Here is a 21078-nt window from a genome sequence, read left to right as displayed (position 1 = left end):
TGATTTATCGCTTTGGAACATTCCAGCTCATTTCAAAACTTTAATATAACATCCTCCCTTTACAACCGTCATGCGGCACAGCCACTGTTATTTAGATTGTTTCTTGTTAGGAGCCAAAATAAAACTGGATCTTGAGTAATGATTTGAAGGAATAACCTGTATGAAATATTGCAGGGATATTATACTACGGCTAAGGGAAATGGGGAGAACAGGTAAAAATAGTCTAAAAAAGCTAACAAATAACCATTGGAGGTTGATACCAAGAACAAAATTCAACTTTTGGATGAAAATTTGAGGGCACATTGACATCTTACCTGTCCTGCCTTGCTTCCCAGGACTCTCAGGACACCAGGCAAGAAGATGAACAAGTTCTTTATGAAGAAAAAAGATAAACAGACACACACGAGATCCAGGAAAACTGGTAATGATTAGGGGTCCTGGTTTTCTCTGATAAAAAAAAAATCCCCAAGTTTTGAATTTAAAAAGTAACCCCAAATGCACATTTTTCCCATTATTAAAATATATATTGTTTCAGTTTAATCACAGAAAAATGTGCATTTGGGGTTCCTTTTTTAAATCTGAAAATTGGGGATTTTTTTTAATATCAGGGAAAACCAGGATCCCTGGTAATGATAAATGACTCCAACTTATATCAGTCCAGTCAATACTTCTGGAAAGCAGATCTCATTAGCATAATTTTAGATAGGAGCAAGAGACCCCTGTGGTTCCGTGGTAGAACTCTTGTCTGCCGTGCAGGAGACCTGGGTTTGATTCCTGGATGCATATGCAACTATAACCATTGAGGCACTGACCCACTAGACTGCATCTGGGTTCTGTCTTAATGGTCTAAAGTGGGGATAGAAAGTCTGGACAGCCCCCAGTCCTCCATATTTCTGCTGAGGTGTATGCATCAAAGATCTGGGTGATGTCTTGTGCATACACCACGATCTAGAAGGATCAATGGTTGCCTACTTCTACTACTAAATAAGAGCAATAGAACCAGGGTAAGGTGACAACAATTGGTAAAAAAGAATAGCATGCCTACTTCAGTGATTGCAGCAGCCTCTGAGGAAAAAACCTTAGAAAGATTTATGTTTATGAATCCTTGATATGTTTAGGAAGCAATAAGGGAAGACTTCTATGATGCTGTCTTTTAAAGCCCCCAGACTGTAATTTGCCCTCCTTGGAACTGCTGGAATTTAACTTACATATAAACTGTTAAAATGTGGACCAAAATGCTAGAATTTTGAAAATGTAGACCATTTGATCATATTGAAGTGTGTCAGGATTAAATTCCACAAATTTTACACTTCAGTGGGACTAAGGAGGTTAGTATGCATACAATTCTTGATGCATATGTATGCCCAGAAAACACTATTTTAGGTGCAGATTTCTTCCTGAGCTTAGCAAAGCATGCTATAATTTCATGGCCAGAAGTTGGGCTGTGCAATTTCCTCTAGATTCTGGCAGTGTAGGATTCCTCAGTAGAGACTGTTTCTATGCCAAAATGCAATTTTCTAACTTCTGCCAGGGTTTAACTGTGCTATTTAGGAACAGCCATTCATAAGGACTGGGTATGTTTTCTGAGTCTGCTCTAGTGAAACAAAAAGATTTTTGTTTTCTCCTGAAGCAGAATGATTCTACTTCATAATTCTTTGGCATAAAGCAGCTGTATTACCTCACTGATGTTTCTAGACAGAAGTGAGGTAGAACCATGCCATCTCTTTAAGGCAGTGGTTTTCAACTTGGGGGTCCAAAGACTGTGTCTAAAGGGTTCACAAAATATGAATATGACCAATCAAAGGTTTGTGACTACCCATGATTACAGGTCAAAGGGGTCCATACCTCCAGTTGAAACTTTCAAAGGAGCCCACACCTCCATTCAAAAATGTTTAGGGGCCCACAAATGAAAAAAAGTTTGAAAAAAACAGTTTTAAGAGACAAAAATTCCTTGATTGCAAGAAAAAGTCCTTTACTGTCTGTAATACAGATATTATAATTCTGCCTAACTTCAGTGGGTTCCTCCAGGACTCTACTCTTATGCTAAGCAAAACAAAATTTGGTCCTGAATAAATGGTTGGGAGTGCAGAAAAGCAAATGATCCAGTCTACACCTATTCCCTTTTTCCCATTTGTACTGCACATTAACAGAAAAATTATCTCTTTGCATCTTATCCATCATTATGCTGGACAGATCCCCTCATGCTTGCAGTCATCAGACATCACTCTGGTTTCTATAGCAATTACTTACATGGAACATTTTGTTAGGAAATGTTTATTGTCCTTTTAGTTGTTTGAGAGATGGTTCACTGCCAAATTCAGATCTGGGTTTGGATTCTGAATTTCTTAAAGTTTGAATCAGAAGCAGGGTCCCAGTAAAAGCTCATGGATACATAAGTAACATGATATATCCCATGGCAAGTTTTTTCTCATTGATGTTTAAAGATTTCTAATACCTATTTTGTTAGCACGAATAATTTAAAAACTAAAGTACTTTGAATCAGATCTGTTCTTTTTGCTGTCCCTTTGAAAGTCTGTTCAGGTGCAAATGATTTATAAATACCAAAGAAATCACCAAAACTCATCAGTATTTTCTTCAATAAAACTTGCTTAAGACTGTTAGTTTAAAACATATGACTGTTCTACCTCTCACATTAATTACCATACCGCCATCCAGAATAATTAAGTAAGAACCCTAATAGGGCAGAGATAAAGTTGCTCCCTACGTTAATTGGCTATAGGAGGAGACAAAAATGGCTTCTTCATCAAAATTCAAGAGGAAAGAATTATTGTGGGTGCTACCCTTTATCAGATTGGCTGCATAGTTGGGATAGACTTGGACAAGATTTCAGGTATCACAGTACTCTTCCTCTGCAGTACTGTACTTCCTCTGTACTCTTCCTATGATACTATCATAGGAAAGCCTATCGCCACCACGTAGCTCGCCCAATAAAAGATATCACCCACAAAAATTCTTGCTTCTTGCATGTTTCATGGACCATCAAGACTACCTCACTTCAACATTACCTCCTCCATCAAAATAACTTCACTGTGTAAAGGGAAGAGAAGATATTGAAAGGAAAGTGTGTGTTCAATTCTAATTTTTCCTATTTATGGGTGCTAATCATTTTGTGCTCTTTGTAACCTCCATTAGTTAGCAGACTCATTTATCTGACTGAGAGACTACACAAACTAGGATTAAAACCCAGTTCTTAATTATGCTCGAGTTCTAATTTTGGGGACCATTGATTCACCTCCTAGCCTTGACCAAGTCACTTTGTCTTTCTGTCTCATTTTGTCAATGTGATAGATTGGAACATTGACTTACTCATTCGCATCGAAGGGGTGTTTGTATGAATGGATGAATAAAAACACTCTGAAAAATCAGGCTGTGACTGTCTGAAGTTGTTCATTGTTGAATGAAGACTTCTGTGAACATTGACTTTTATCTTAATGTTACTTAGTTTCTTCCTCATCAACAGGGATACTGGTTTTCTCGGATTAAAAAAAACACCCCAATTTTTGGTTTTAAAAAAGTAACCTAACATATTTTTCTATGATTAAAATTAAACACCACTCTCTCTATATCTATATATCCACATTTTTCTGTGTTTAAAATGAAACACCACTTATATATATATATGAAACGCCACTAATATATAGCATGAAAAAATGTGGATTTTGGTTACTTTTTTAAACTGAAAATTGGGGATTTTTTATCAGAGAAAACCAGGATCCCCTCTTATTGATAAGCACTCTCCCCTTGTTTCACAGAGGAAGTTGCAAAGATAAATTGAATGATATCGTTCATACTAGTGTACTACTCTTAGAAAACCCTAGGAGGAAGTTACTTTCTTCATGTTTAGTTCATATGGTATAAATAAAGGCACAAGAGTACATCCATGAAAAGTGAAGCTAGAGGACATACCAGTATGAAACAACTGCATCATACTTTGAGCACTATTCAATGAAAAAGGAAAGGGAAATATAACATAAGATCCCATAAAATCAAATCATAGATATGCAGCACAGGCCAAAATAAGGCTGTTTGGGCAATTTTATTCTGATATTTTCCAATCTGTTAGTTCTTGACTTTGTTATTTTAATAACAAGCTCTACACACGTTTCTAATGTAGCTATATTAAAATGAAAAGTCAAGATGAGGAACAACATTTAGATGTCAAGGTCTGTTTTACTGTACACCAGTCAAAACATAATAATGGAGCCATAGGCAGAGACACTGGAGAGAAACCCCTGGCTCCCCTGGGGTGGGGTGGGAGGGTGCTCTTGGTGAGGAGTTGTGGCCTGGAGATCCCCGGTGAAGAGAAATAGCTGCGACTGAAGGGAAGTTGACCCTGGGTGATTTACATAGGAATTTTATGGGGCTACATGGTAGTCTGAAAGTAGAGTAAAGCTTTTGTCAGTTTTTGTCAGTTTGGGTTTTTTTTCCCTATTATGTTGCCAAAGTATTTAATCGCTTTTTTCCCCCCCAATGTAATGAGCCCTTTTTTCTCCAATTATTTGACTGAAATGCCTGTGGTAAATTGTGACAGTTTACCACAGGTCAAATTAATTATGTGGGCATGCCCAGTCAGCAGTCTGGGGAACTAGTAAGCTTACACAAACCTGGAGTGTATCTCTGGGAGCGCCCCAAAACCCCAGAGTGTTCTCACTCTGTATACCAATAAAAACATAACAATTTAGAGCAAAGATACCAATCTTGATTTTTTTTTCTTTTGCTGTATGCATGGTTGTTTTTTTCCTTTTAAAGAGAAGAAATACAACATACTCACCAAATGCTAAATGATTATGGTTTGGTTTTGATTTATTTATCCTTAAACGGGGGTTTTTTTGGTTACATTTATAACAAATATAATCGTAATCAAATGTATTCGAACAGCCATAACCGCATTGATTAACAGTTGAAAATAAACATTCCATGGATGCTTTTAGTTATCATTTAAGGTATATTTTGTGGGAGAAATAAAGTATCTGTTTTCACTGTTATATAAGATTAACTTTAGGGTTTCCCCTCCCAATTCCTGTCCCATGCACACTGATCATTTCATTGAAAATCCCCAAGTCTCAACCCATGGTGGCAGCCCAGCCCAAGACCAGAAGCTCTGCTGAACTTCAGCATCTTAGCTCTGGCCTGCCTCCTAGCATGCCCCTCTCTACAACGTGTTTGGAATGCACCTGAGCATTGCAGGCCTTGAACCCAGCACATCCACCCACAATCATCCTACAATGTTCTGCACCTCACTTCTAGCCTCACTTCCTGTCTTTACTGCCTGTATTGAAAACCAAGCCACGAGGAGATATGAAAGGACCACTAGTGGGACTGCCAAAAGGGCTTCCCATAAGAAACAAGAGAATAACGTGGATGAATCTGTTGCAGTCTGCAGGGAAAGATATAGATAGGGAGGTGTGGTTCAACCAGAGAGGCTGATCTCATTCACATATTCCTAAATATAAGTGGAGATGCACCCAAAGAGACAGAGGGCTAAAGGAGTCTGATTTTGTTGCAAATCTCCATGATTAAAGAACCATCTCTGTTCATGTTTTGAGTTAACCTGAACTCTACTCCACTTCTACTCTCTACTAAAGCCACCATATTATGATAAGATAAAAATTCTAGCATTATGTTAAGGACATATAACCAGAACCAAGGGTTCAAGAAGGAGAATGTTTTCTGAGGAATGTATATTTGTGAAACAGAATTTTAAAAGTTACCAGGGCAATGGAATAGGTACCTCTTCCTCTACCCCTTCATAGTCTCTGTATTAACTGCATCATTTGTGCCAGATCCAGTTTGCAAAGTAACAGGCTGGCCAGACACATGAAAAAATGCTGCAAATATAACCTGTCCTCTCACTGCTTTGAAACACACCGAATGACACTGGGAACATTTTTGGGACCAAAACAAAATAAAAGTTGCTGATGAACACCTAAACTAAATAGTGCCAGGTTGTTTGGGGCCAAAAACAGAATTAGAGGTAGGGGTAAAAGATGCAGCCAGAGCTTGTGCCGCTCAGTTGGTGAGCTCAGAGTTAACTGAACATGCAGAACTCCAGCAGGAGTGTGCACTGATCAGGTGGTGAGCTCAGAGTTTGCTGAACAGGCATGGCACAGACAAAGGTGGGGCATGCCCACATCCCCATTGCCCCACTCCTGGATCCCCTATTTCTTGAATCTGCAAAACTAGTCCTTGTTTTTCTGCACCTGGCACAGGAAAGCAATGGACACAAACAGAAGCACTGACACATGCAATGAAGGAAGAATGGCAGAGAAAATGTCAACAAGAAGAAAATTATGTAAAAGAAAAGTAATGAAATAAAATCTATTTGGCAGTGACGCTGAAAGGTCAGAAAATAAGGACTCTATGCATGGACCACATTTTAAATGAATGACCCCAATTCTGTAAGGCAATATGCATAAATTCACTGCCATAACCAACAGCTGGCCTAGACCCTGCAGCTTCTGATATTATCATCAGCTGGTTGATAAAGACGTAAGGATCCCAAGAAGATGACTCTCCACTGAAATCCAGTCAATCCAATTCTGTTTCGTGCAGTATTCTTGTCATGAAGGCATCTAAAATTCATCAGTGTACCTAGGGACATAGCTCTCATCTGTCTCATTATAGTACATTCTTTCTGCCTTCCTCTGCCTTGCCAGCCCTTTCCTTATGTGAATAATTGGGTATAAATACCATCTATTGACAGTAAGTATAAAAACCCTCCTAGCTACCTTGGGAGTCATTGCAACCTCAAGTCCACTCATTCCCATCCACCTTCTAGACAATGGAAGATGAGCTATACGATGGAATGGCCCTATTCTTACTAAGGAAAGTCACCACTGGGAATATAGAAGCTGATTTTTTTTTTTTTAACTCAGTGGTGTCCTAACTACTCCCATTGAAGCCACTTTTCAAAACTCTTCAGTGGGGTTCGAGCAGGATTAGGGCAGGAATGTCAAACTCATTTGGTCTCCATGGGGCAGATTTGGACTGCAGGGACTTTTGCACCTGGAAGACCCACCCACGGATCTGGCCTGGGGTCTTCTCACTGTGGCACAGTAAAGGAATTAATGGTGTGACCAGAAGTCAAGGGATGCTGTCGTTCATCACCCCCTATCACCCCTCCAGCTATGGGAGCTGCTGTGTCAGAGCAGAGTGACAGGTGTTATGCAGTAGCAAATTTAACTCCTTGGCTGCTCACACTGACAAATCAGTTCTTGCAGCTGCACTGAGAAGCCTCCATGAATCAGACCCAGAAGCAGTCTAGCATTAACTCTTTTGCTGTTGGGAGCCTCAGTAAGAAAACTTGCAGTCTGGATAACCCACTTCCCCTTGTCCTCACAAACACAGCCATAATAAATACCTATAAGCTTTCATTTAAAAACAAGCAACTTAAAAACTTTGAACTGTACTGGAACCACTAAAGATACACATAGCAAAGCTGAATGACTGACTGAGCTTATAGGTAGTTACCCTAGTCCTACCTCACCGTGGCGGTCAGAATGATTTGTTCCACTCACTGAGGTACCTCTAAAATTAGGAAGCAAGTTCCTTGGGCAGAGACTATTTTTTATCCTCTAACAGTTGAGCACATGTTTGGATCCAGCATAAATAATCAACAATAAGAAAAAGTGATGTGATTAAACCTCTAACAATATGTGCTTGGCCAAAACAGAAATCACTCCCTCCTCTTAAACATCCCATTCTAATCATTTCCTCCAGATGCTCAAGGGCACTCAGCTGCTAAGCCAATCTGTTGTGGGGGGAAAACTCTTTCCGTACTTTCAGTGACAATCAGTAGTGCAGAATACACTGAACAAAAGCAATTTGATGTTGCATGCCAAACGGTAAGCAATAATGCAACTGTGGTTTTATGAAACCAAATCCAAAACTATATTCAAGGGAATTAGTCACTCTCACTGGCAAGGATAAGGGTGCTTTCTCCTCTCCCTGACAACCAGTGTATCTTCATGCCTTCACAGACCGGGGGAGTGATCAACCAAATAAGAAACATGTAAACTTAATAGCCAGAATGTGAATTCTCCTCCCCATTCCAAACAAATCATCAGTAAAACGTGTAGCACATTTGTAAGTAAAACTGGATATAGGCACTCAGAATAAGGATATCATAAAAAGAAGGACAAAACAAAAGAGTAAAAAGGGTTCTATCCACAATAAAATAAACAATTTATATTAAAAGATGTCAGGGAGCATGGGAGAGGAAAAGAGTAGAGTAAAAACAGAATTGGCTACAGTAGAGGAAAACAAAAAAGAACCAAAAGCATGCTCTAGAAAAGACTGAGAAATGAAGGAAAAACAGAAATGTAAAGAAAAAGGAAAAACTGAAAGAAAAGAAATGCCATAAAAGTCTGGCAATAGAAATTGAAAGGAGACAGACAGCTCTTCATTTATTCCTGAAAATGCACAATTCATGACACATATCATCTTTCATATGATAAGATACTGTTGCCATTAATACATTACAAAAAACTATGGTGGAGCTCCATATATTTTGGCTGGTAAACATTTTAATGCAGTTCCATTAAATACTGGACTGGCCTGGCCTGCGATACACAAATGGGTTTTATATACTAGTGTATCACCCATGTTTTATACCATTTGTATATACTAGAAGTAATTGAGGATATAAAAATTCATAGTGAATTGGACTTATTTTCCTCCCATAGGATAAAAAAAGGAGTTTGTCAGAATATCTAATCTCTAACTCATATTAATGCAAAATATAGCATAACTCAATAGTTATGTATGCAGAGTGTGAAATACCTTTATTCAGTATGGGTTGCTTTTGGAGAAATGAAGTTATTCTACATTTTATAGCAATGTGAAAGAATGAGTGAACCAGGCAGGCAGCTAGAAAAGGGAGAAGAAAAACTCTATGAGCAAACATGTAAGACTGGAATAGATGGAAACAGAGAAGAGAAGAGAAGAGAAGAGAAGAGAAGAGAAGAGAGTAAGGGATTGTAAATTAATTTTTAAAAGATCCAGAGCTACATTCTGGCTACTGATGCTACTGCCATCATTGTAAAAAGAGAGACATGCACACATAAAAACACAAACATAAGACTCTTATTCTTGAGGCAAATTTTGCCACATACAGGCAAAATTGCTATTAAAAGCAATGGTAAGCTTGTTTGCATAAGGCTTGACACTAAATTAAATGATGCATTAACAGGATGAGGAGTGGACACACATGAAGTAAAAGAAAGACACATGAAAGTACAGCAAGAAAATAGAAACAGTGATGCACATCAACAGAGTCTAAAATGTAATATAGGCCAATAAAAGAGTAGTATAATAGTTGTGAATGAAATGCTTTAAAAAGCACATATGGTGTTATTAACTGAAGTCTCAAAAACAGAAGGCTTGACTAAATAAAAATAGAAATCCCATATCCCTTAAATTCCTGATCTCTAATTCCAACACCGCTGAGGAAACAAAAGGTTTATTAATATATGGGTAACGTGTAGCCACAAATCTTACAAAATTCATGCTTAAAATTAAGCTCAGAAACATGTAAAAATATTTTACATAGATATTTCCTATAATCTATCACCAAAAAGCTTAGTATAAAAATTTGAAATGCTTCAGAAAAGGCAACCATTTCTAGAGTGAAAATAAATCTGTTTAATTATTACTTGCAGCTCAAGTTTAAATGTATGTTCATTACCTGAAACAAAATATTTGGCAGTATTGCACACAAAGAAAGAACAAAACAATAATACACACTCTATTTGAAGAGTTACTCTGTTTTTGCTTGACTGGCTTTACAAATAGTGCCAAGTCTTGCAGTCCCTACACTTGCAAAAATCCTATTGAAGTCACTGGGACTCCTGGGAGCATAGGGACTTCAGGATCAGTTACATTAGCCCAAGTTCAGGAAGGTAATTAAATAGGTACTTTAACAGAACTAACACCACACTTAACATTGGATACACACTCAATTACCTTGCTGAATCGGGGCCTTACCTATCAGAATTCCAATTACATTTTTTACTTTGTTTCTCTCTCTCTTTTTTAATTTTTCAAGGAAGATAAAGGAAAACTTTGATGATGAATAGTTTATGGTAGGATATTTTAAAGTATTCAGCAGTGACCTAACTTTCTTCTCACCAAGTCCAACTGAAGTTCTGTCCTTAATGGGACTACAGTTAGGCCTGTGATGAAAACTTCTGCAAATTTTATGCTTATTGACAGAAAAATGCATAGCTGCTTCTTCACTGGGTAATTTTTACAAACATTTACATACACCCACACATCCACACACATATGTTAAGGATTCTGTACAAGGTATATTAATGGTTCATATATTTTAAATTGACACAATCTTACCAAAAACACACCAAGATGCCTCAAAATCCATTAAAATAGTGTCCACATGTATATATCCAATTACATCTGCGATCTGTGTTTGAGATTAATACATTCTCCTATAGCAGTCACTTACTAGAATTACTGCTGTCATCCTTGGTTCCATCGAGTGTTCCATCGGGGTGCATTTGCAAGTAGTAGCCTTGCCTGCAATATAACCTGGTCACTATACCCTTGAGCTGGGGATCTGAAAGACAAACATATTTTGTCACTAGCCTCAAAACTTTTTTTTTTCCAAGAGTTATCCCTATTTCTCTCATTGTAGAAGGAAATTTGTTGAAGCAGCCTAGCTGTTTCTCAAGTCTAACTCAATACTAGTAAGCAGGATGATTGTTGATGGAGATACAGAATGAAAATTTATTTCTGAAGAATGTTACTACATCAGTTTTTATGTCCTGTTTTCTGCTGTGAACGTCCTTGATGGCAATTAACAGAGGTAAACAGAGCTGGGCTACTGTATGCAAACTACAGGTTTAAACAAAATTAAACCCTACAAATAAATTTCCAGTTGGAATTAAAAATACTTAAAGAGCCTCATAGATAAGATTTAGAAACAGAACATTTCCAAAAACCCCGCTCTTATCTCCTGTTTTAAAATTATTTACTAGCCTTTATGTATTGCTGTAAGGGTCACTTGCAAGAAAAATCTTCTTTTGTTATGCAAAATAGCTTTCTTTTTATTCCCTACCTAGAGTTAAATATTTCCTTTTATAACATTTAGCAATAGTTCTAAAGTGCTTTATGGACCAAGATACAAACATAGTTCACCCACCCACCAGTGAAAAACAACCAAGTCCAGGGCAAACCAAGGGCTGCCTTTTCTCACCGAGAGTTGAAACTATAAATAAATAGAGAATTTCAGGACAGCTGAAACTTCTTCAGTTGGAATGCAGATATGAGACAATAGTTAACAGCCTTATTTTCATGTTAAAATTAACCTCAGAAACATGTAGAAATATTTTACATAAATAGTACCTATTATCTATCATCCAAAAAGCTTAACACAAAAATTTGAAATGCTTCAGGAAATGCAACCATTTCTAGAGTGAAAATAAGTCTGTGTAATTATTACTTGTAACTCAAGTTTAAATGTATGTTCATTAGTGGAAACAAAATATTTAGCAGCATTGCACTGAAAGAAAGAGCAAAACAATAATACACACTCTATTTGAAAAGATACACTACTTTTGCTTGACTGGCTTTCCAAATTATGCCAGTCAGGCAAAGGTTGTTTTCACTACAGGACTGCTCAAGGATCACAGAGCTTCAACTTTACAATTCATCTGAAAAACGGTGCTACCCCATGCAACATAACAGTGCTGACAGGATGAATGCTATCTCCTAAACCAACATTTCCTGCAAAAGAGCTAACTGTTGTTAGCATTCCAGCAGGAAACATGTATCCCCCTCCTCATCATCACCATTATCAAATATCTGCCACTGAAACATGCACCAGATCCAACATGGCCAAATTAGAAAAAACAGACTGGCAACTCATGAAGACATAACAAATAAATTTATGTTTATTCACTGCCACAACAACAAACTAATTTTATAAAGACTAACTAGCTCTTCCGGTGAATAATTGATTAAAATGGAAACATTAAAGAAAAAAGATCCCATTTTCATGCAAACATGATTTGGGGCTGGATCATAAACTCTTTCCTAAAGCTGATATACAGTTCCTCTCATGAATCATCTCATTGGCAGTAGGATTACTTGCAATGTGGGTAAGGAATACACAGTTTAACCTTTAATGAATACAGAGACTGAAATGCACAAAATTGTGGCATATAAACAAAATAGTCCTAAATAGAATGCTTGCAAGGAATCAGCTAGCATGGAAAATGTACAAAAGTGATAAATGTGTCAATATATTTTACAATATCTTCTGTATTCATAAAACTTGCAATAAGTCAGTCTTAAACAGCAGACCCATATACATTTTAAATGCAAAATGAACAAACTATTCTGTAAATATGCTCTTATCATACAGGTTACAACACAAAAACTACTGAAACACCACAAAAACTATAAATGTCAGTCATTCAGCATGTATTATGGCCACTCTACCAAATCTTTCCTTGATGTACTAATTTAATCAATTTGATCTGGAAACCCCAAAATATTTTCAGGAGTATTTTATTTCTTGCAACATCAGGACCTTTGACATAGGAATACTGTGACAAATCCTTGTCTACTAAATCTATTAAATCTAAGTCTCCTAAATCTGCTACTTAGAGCAAGCTGTCTTTTCCCTGATGTCCTATCTTCACTTAATCTGGAAACTCCAAAATCTTTTAATCATTAAAAATATGAGCACCCCATTAAACTGTTCATATCTACCCTTAATATTTTATAGATCATCTTAAAATGAATACTTTCTCTTGATGTCTATTAAAGCTCTATATCAAAATAGCAAGACTGAAAAAAGCAATATTTAAAGCAAACTTGTTCAACAAGTTTAGGAAGTATTTCAGGAGAAAGAAGAAAGCAAAACCTACTGTATTTTGTAAAACTGTATGTAGTTTCTATAGTCTCAAAGCCAAAATAAATATAGATCAGCTTTCAGCTGCATAAAGTAGGTTTTGTAATTGATAAAATCAATATATTTTAAAATTAATTAAAAGTCAATCACTATCGCAAACTATTTACAATCTTCTGTGCTGATTGGCAAACATGAAATTTGGGGTGGAACCATTATAATTATAATTCTGTCAGTTGTTAAGTGATTTCCTTAGTTTTTAAAATATATATAAAAATTAAAACCTAGTTGTTTCTTTAAAAATAAAAGTCTGGCTATTTTAGATTATTAGCTATACATAATTACACTGGAATAAAAATAATACTGCAAGTATACACAAGTTTCTGTAAGAGTTCACAATAATAAGTGAAGTAGCAATTATTTTTTGCATGGCATGTTCTTGCCAAGACTCAAAGATCAAAATAATGGCTGCTATAGCAGTAAGACATGCCACAATGCATATTAATAAATTAGAAATGCATAACTGGTGTGGAACTATGAATGCTTTGAGTGATCCTTGTAGTAATATAATGATCTGGTCTATTATTACAAAAGTACGGCTCCTTCATTTGAAAGTTCATTTATAAAAATCTTAAGAGTTTATTTTACCCGTCAAGCTTATAAGTTTGTTCTTTAAAAACAGACAAAATAACAGAAATAGAACATAATATCTTAGTCTCTTGATCAGCAAGTTTAATAGAAAAATTGAGTTGATTGGGCAGGGGGACTCTTACCACTCTAGGCTAGGGACAGACATTACACATAAACTGGTTTAAGTGACCAGAAACTGATTTAAACCTGTAACAGAACAGACATTCCGTGCACATAAACCAGTTTGAAAATGGCTGAAACCAGTTTGAGATTAACTTGGTTGAATGTAGTATCAGACTAACTGATCTGGGTCAAACCAGTTTATGCAATGTCTGTCCCAGACCGCTTCCTAGTTTAAGTTAAACCAGACTCCTCCAGCATCTTGGCATGCTCTCTGGCTTGGGCAGGCCCCTGTGCTCCAGAGCTGGGCTAGCCCCAACTCTCTGCTCCCTCGCTGGAGCTCCAACAGAGTTTTGTAGGCACAGAGCATCTGTCTGCCCCCCCCCCCGGCTGCTCACAGCTGAAGCAGGGATCCTTCCTTCCTCCCTCCCACAGCAGGGACCATAGTCAGCATGTGGTATGCTAGCTAATGCTGAGAGGTGTCTCTGTAAGGTAGAAGAGGATGGTGTCTTTAGGAATTTTTAGAGCTAATCAGCAGGTAATGTCCCTCCTTGACATGTTCCCTTCTTTGCAAAAAGTTAAGAAGAGCTTGAACTAATGAGAGGGGCTTTTTTCTGAAGGGGTGACAAATGCTCTGTTATCAAGCATGGGGGGAGGAACCCCCTTCCTAATCAGAGCATCCAGCTGGGGCCTGGCCATGCCCCTCCCCCTCAGCTCAGCACCATGGAAGGAAAAGGAGGGCTGATCTAGTGCTCCCTGGCTTCTAGCTTGAGCCACTGCAGGCATGTGCCTGAATTTCCTCAGTCCAGAGGGGATGTTTGTATGATTACAAACTGGTTTAGCCTACCCAGGTTAGACTAAACTGGAAAGATTGAATCAATTCAGGCTCAGGCTTCATGTGCATGATCAGAGGTCAGGAAAACAGACCTTATGATGACAGGCTGAGAGCCATGGGACTCTTTAGCCTAGAAGAGCGCAGGCTCAGGGGTGATCTGATGGCCACCTATAAGTTTATCGGGGTGCTCACCAGGATCTGGGGGATCGTCTGTTCACCAGAGCATCCCAAGGGAAAACAAGGTCAAATGGTCACAAACTCCTCCATGACCATTTCAGGCTGGACATAAGGAAGAACTTCTTTACTGTCTGAGTCTTCAAGGTCTGGACTAGACTGCTGTAGGAGATGGTTCAGGCACCTACCTTGAACACCTTCAAGAGAAATTTGGATGTTTATCTTGCTGGGATCCTATGACCCCTGCTATCTTCCTGCCTCTGGGGCAGGAGGCTGGACTCAATGATCTTCCGAGGTCCCTTCCAGCCCGAATGTCTATGAAATCTACGAATGCCTGTCCCTAACCCCGGAGATGCAGAGGATTCTTCCAGAGCATAACTGACACACACTGGCCCCTGCTACACATTCATATGTTACATCATTAATTAGTTAATGGCACAATAAATTTAAATCAGTCAGCCCTGCAAAGTAATTATCACACCATAAAAATGACTATCCAGATATAAAAACATGCAACCAGCTATAAAGTTAATATATAACAACTCTATAGCTGGTTTCTACTCAGCTTTAATTTGAATGTGTAGCCGGGCCCACTGGCAGCAGGCAGCTCAGATAAACCCATTTCTACATGTATTATAGATGATCTGTGGCTAAATAGTAACTTGAATTTCTATGAATTTTAATGTATCTGCATCACCTTCCAATAAGAACTACAGTCTTTTTGGAAAAGATTAGTGAAAATAAAAAAGTGTCTGCTCAGCCTCAGGAAGTTTGAGAACTAGCCACTACTGCCTTGAATATGAAAACAATTACTGCATTCTCTATAAAAACTAGGTAAAATCTAAGTGCGACTCAGAATTACTGATAAAAAAGCTATTTATTACCTAACCTTAGGTGCATGGTATGCTTCAGGGTTGTATAAAGTTCTCTCTCAAGAACACAACCGGTGTCAGTGCCCATTGACTCCAGCAGCTACTATTCCTTAGAGTCCCCTTCTCACCCTTCCTCTTCCCCACTAAACAAAATGCACAGAGGACACCAACTGAGACTGATGGAATACAGCCAATTAAGGCACACAGAAGGGAATGAAGGCAGATAGCATTACCAGAGCACTGCCAACTCACAATATGTAATTGGTTTTCATAAAGTTCTAGCCCCTGAAGTCAGTTATTATAAGAGTTATTATACCTAGTTTCATTTTATGTAAAAACATTTCTAGCCCTCACAGCTAGAAACACTTATCAGTACAAACTGTAATGGCTCAAAAAGAATAGACAATAACAAAAGTAAGTCCATATTTTATTTTTTTCAAATTGCAATTTTGAAGGGCTGACTTATGGTTGAAGCCTGGGAGTGACAATACTGTTAACCCCTGGGCAGAGAGAATCAGTCTCTCCCAAGTCTTCCATTGGGTCTGTTCTGGTGGACATATATAACTCAATGGGCATTAAAACAGGGAATGAAAATTAGGTCTCCCACAGCCCATCTGGGTTCCTTAACCACTGGCTTCAGAGTTAGTCTTTCTCTGAGACTTAACTGATTTCTGCATAGAAACATATTTATAATATTGTTCTGTTGTATGTTAGCAGTTGCAAGCACTGACTACTGAGTTTTTATCCTGCAAGTTCATCCTTGTGAACTTGTAGCAACAATTTTGGGTGCTTTACTAGTTTTAAACATATTTTAGTAGAGATGCTCCTGTTACAGCTCTTTTTCTAATTCGCAAAAGCATCTCTGTTATCTACCACTGTGTGCTGTCCTCAAGTAATGTTCTGACTGGAACACTGCAAAACACTATGAAATATCTCATTGTGATATTAAATATGTTCTGTTTTTGCCAATATTAATAGACCATCAGAATTTATTTTGCAAGCCATCCAAACAGTCAAAAATTCAGGGTATGATACAGGGTATGCCTCCAGTGCTAAGGAAACCCCATATGTAAGTCTCTTACTACATGTATCAGCCCAAAACGTTCAGAATAAAAGTTCAGAAAATGTAAAACTACATCTTGCAGACTTCATAAAATCCTCACTTTGCATCTAAAACTGGTGGATTATCAACTTTCTAACTTCTACATTTTGAAGTTTACATGTGATCTCATCGACTGCTTCTACTCCCCACTAACGGACTTGCATTTGGTGCTTTAATTCTTTTCAAGCTATGTACAATTTTATTATGATGACTATACTGTTCACCTAGTGTATGCATATGCTCAGTTACCTTTAATTTTACCTTTTTGTCTTGTTCAGTTTTTATTTCGCTCTCCGTTCTAATTGGACTTTGTATAATGTGTACACCAGTTTTGCTATCCATGTAACATATTACATACTTAATATAATCTTATAATTTTAGCAAAAGATTCTTATTCCACTATTTCATATGCTGAAGACTGGTATTTGTTCTTAAACACACATTCCAGTGTGGCTTTGTTACACAGGCAATTTTTGATTGTTGTTTGCAACAGTCACTTATTTTTGTATCTTTGTGGTAATCAAATTGTACTCAGCTCCAGAATTTATTTTGAAATCTGCTTTTTGTTCATTTCAGTCCAATGTCAAACTACACAACTCTGAAACTTTCATTTAAAAAAATAGTAAGACACACAACAAAGAATTATGTTCCTCCACCATCATTATCTTCACTGTTTCCCGTTCTTTGTTGACGGGATGTATTTTGCTTTTATATTTCTTTGCAAATTACTGTATACTGAAAACACCACAGATCTGCAAAATTGTTACTTTTGTTGCAGGAATGACATCAAACGTCTCATGCTGGCAGCTTTGCATTTATGTTTAGATTGCTTCTATATTTATTGCAAACAAATCTGGTCTTCGCCATTTATTTATCTGTGTTTTCTGTCTTTAGGTCATGGTAGGCTTTACTGAACACATACATTTAACTTGGTAAATGCTCTTATTTGGGCAAATGGTTTTCACTAACAAATGCCCATTATTCACTTAAATAAAGTCCTTTTTCCACAATGAACTTGCTTTGATTAGCTGTCAGTTATACAAAATAAGTTGATATTTAATTTATGCAACCATTAATTATTCATATTTTCGTGCTTTGGCTTTACTAGCCAGATATGTAACATAAGGTCAATGGTCTCATTTGATAACTAGCTTTTGGTTGGTTTTTTTTTAAAGGTCATTACTAAATGACAATTTTCAATTAATTCAATGTATTTCATAACTTTATGTCCAAATAGCTGTACTTCTCTTCTGTTTCTATTGGACAATATTGTGCATTCCTAATCTTACCACAAATGAGTAATCAGGAGAATTTTACTTTCCCTGATTTGTCTTTATTATTAGTAACTTCCAGGATGCCTTGGAAGCTCTCCAGCAAATTCCTTCACTTCTGTGGCATATTCCCTTCCACACTGTAAGAACTAGGCATCTTAATTTGCTTACTCTCTATTTGTTCAGTACCTAACTAACTTTAACACCATTCAGTAAAGCATGACATACAGGAATCCTGGATAACGGTCTTTATTTCCTGGTCCCAGTCAGACAGCACTGGGGCCAGGAAATAAAGAGGTTATATAACACTATCCCTGTTACATTGCAGGAATAAGTACCCACCGAATGCAACAGCCACTGCTAGCAAGCAAAATAACTTCCCTAGTTTAAAAAAAGAGAGATTACCTGCATGTTGCACCAGAGTTTTCCTGTAACTATCTTCTATTTGGTTTTTTAAATTTCATAATACAGAAAAAAGTGTCCTGTATTCCTGAATCTTGTTTACATAAACCAAACCATTTCTCAGTGTGTTTTGGTTTTGAAATACAAAGGATGAATTCAATTTTCTTTGCTTTTATAAGCTTTTGTCCACTGAGAAAACTGGGCTATTTTTTTCCTTGATCTAAATTACTAATAAGATAAAGTGTCTACTAGTACATAAGAAGGCATTATCTGCAATCTTTTCTTTAAGAAAATCATGAATCAAAGACCCAAATATCTTCTTTCTCTGGCCACCCTGCTAAATTTCAGTCAAAAACCCAGGCTAGGTACAGAGGTTCAAAAAGCCCAAAGCAGATTCAATGCAACTTTTGTGGCTTTTTCTAAGTCCCCTAGATTAGTTCAAGAGCACACAGAGATCACATTTGTCCTTGGGAGGGGATGGAGGTGGCCAGCACTGGCAGAGGCCAGCAGGCTGGGGGTGCTCACAGCAGGCTGCTGGATCATTCCCAGCCTAGAGGAGCAACTGAGCAGACAGCCAGTCCTGACTGGCGAGCATAGAGACCCCTTGCTGTGCCCTCCCCCCTGCCATGGGCCTGAGGGAGTGCTCACCCTCCCTGGCTGCAGCAGTCAGCAGTGTCCAAGTGGAGGGACAAGGGGGTGGGAATGGAGGCCCCGTGACACACAGGCCTGGCCCCACCTCAGCACAGCTGGGTGGCCTCATGGCAAGGGGGTCTGATTCCCCACCTGCCCCTAGTTCCTGCTTTAGCCAGGAACCACAGCTCAGAGCCATGCAGTTTTCAGATGGGTGAGGCAGAAGTCCCCTGAGATATGCTGGCATGGGGCTGGGCCCACACGGTGGGGGGGTCCATTCCCACACACCTCCCCCTCTGCCCAGACACTGCTGACTGCTGCAGCCAGGAGAGTAGCCTGGAGCCACATGCTATCTGTGGTGCCAGGAACCAGGGGCAGGGATGCAAGGAGTACAGTCCCTTGCCACATGGACCTGGCCCAGGACCCTTGGCCCTGAGCCAGAAACCTGGGGGACTCATGCAGTGGGGGCTCTGCTCCCCCCACTCCCAGTTCATGGTGCCCCCACTCCCAGTTCCTGGTGTGGGGGGGACACACACAGCCCTCCACTCCCCCCCTATGCAGGGCTCCCCTCAGCTTGCTGGCTTGAGGCCAGGCCTGCAGAGCAAGGGGGCTCCCCTACCCCTTCCCTGCACCTGGAAGCTATTGACAGCTGCAGCCAGGAGCAGCATCTTGGACCTGCGTGGCTGTCTATTGTGGTGGGAACTGGGGGCAGGGAAGGGGAAAGCAGAGCTCCCCCACCATGTGGGCTCCCCTAGCATTGTGCTGGCTCAGGGCTGGAGCCATGTGGTGAAGGCTTCCATTCTGCACCCACCACTCCCCCTCCCCACCCTCCACCCAGCCACGTAGGCAGGAGACAGAGACTTTTCTGGCTCTTGTCTGTGACAGCCATGGGGAAGGGCTTACCAGAACAGACAAGCACCAGCTGAGGCTAGCACACAATTCTGAGGGGTGCCTGTGATGCTGAAGGACAATGAACTAAGATAACTTGCTATGGCATCTGGGTAGAGTGACCATCACAGAGGACAGTCCAGTTGTCCTCTGTCCTCTATTTCTATGAAACCTGATGCCTTATTTCCTCTATTTTTCTGTTGAAGAGAAAAATAGAGGACACAAAGATGTCTGGATTTGTATCAGTAGAGGACAGAGGGCAGAGTAGCAGAAAACTGGAATGTCCTCTATGATGGCCACTGTAGGTCTGGGACAGAAGTTTGATATACTGCTCTAACTTAAACAAATTAAGTCTAATACTACATCCAGCCAGATCTTAGACTGAGTTCTGCCATTTTGAAACTGGTTTATGTGTGTTGAATTTCTGTTCTGTTACAGGTTTAGTCTGATTTCTGATAATTATGTCAGTTTATAAGCAATGTCTGTACCTAGCCCCAATGAAAGAGTAGACTGTTTTATTTCATTCACATATAAAAATGTCATAACTCCACAAGGTAATAGACTCTTCTACCATCTAACTATATGAAAAGAATTTGACTAACATTCTGTCCCTTGAATCACTATATGGATTTTAAGAATAAAAACTTCCCAGGAGCTGTCACTGAAAATGGAAAGCACAATGGAAAGGAAATAAATGACCTTTTTAAATTTTAGCTTAATATATTTCACACCACATCTTACTGACTGAGGAATGAATTTCATTGATTCACCCTTTTCTGGCAAACTCTATTTTTTAGAAGAAAATGGTAATTCATGTTACATTTATGTGTACAGTCTTGATTATTTTCTTCCTTGCATACTGCATCACAAAATAAAGCAATATTTATATTCAGCCCATATTTCTTCCACAAATTGCCTTAGATTTTTAATTTGGAAAACACCTAAAAAAAGAACCATAGGAAATAAAACATTCTAGATTATCAATACACAGATCAACGGGAAAAGGACAGCAGCATAATTTGCAAGGCTAAGAACTAAATTTTGAACTACAGCCTATTTTCAATTTCATAGTTTCTAGGGTCGGAAGGGACCTGAGTAGATCATCTAGTCCGACCTGCCATGGCAGGAAACAATACTGGGGTCAAACAACCCCAGCAAGATGTTCATCTAACCTCCTCTTAAAAACCCCCAGGGTAGGAGCCAGGACCACCTCTCTTGGAAGTTGGTTCCAGATCCTAGCCGCCCTGACCGTGAAGTAGCGC

The 21078-nt window shown here is 38.7% G+C and overlaps 1 protein-coding gene across 2 annotated transcripts in view; it reads right to left on the bottom strand.

Moving 5' to 3' along the window:
- Positions 1-21078, bottom strand: part of FGF14 (fibroblast growth factor 14) — a 691909-nt gene that overhangs the window by 173313 nt on the left and 497518 nt on the right. For both annotated transcript variants that reach the window (XM_019529697.1, XM_019529698.1), the window contains exon 2: positions 10484-10594. In XM_019529697.1, the coding sequence (XP_019385242.1) occupies positions 10484-10594 (111 nt within the window). The remainder of the gene's footprint in view (positions 1-10483; positions 10595-21078) is intronic.

This window comes from Crocodylus porosus, unplaced genomic scaffold (assembly GCF_001723895.1).
Source record: "Crocodylus porosus isolate Cpor-Errol unplaced genomic scaffold, CroPor_comp1, whole genome shotgun sequence".
Classification (NCBI taxonomy): domain Eukaryota; kingdom Metazoa; phylum Chordata; order Crocodylia; family Crocodylidae; genus Crocodylus; species Crocodylus porosus.
Note: the sequence above shows the minus strand (reverse complement) of the source record. Positions and strands in the feature narration are given on the sequence as shown.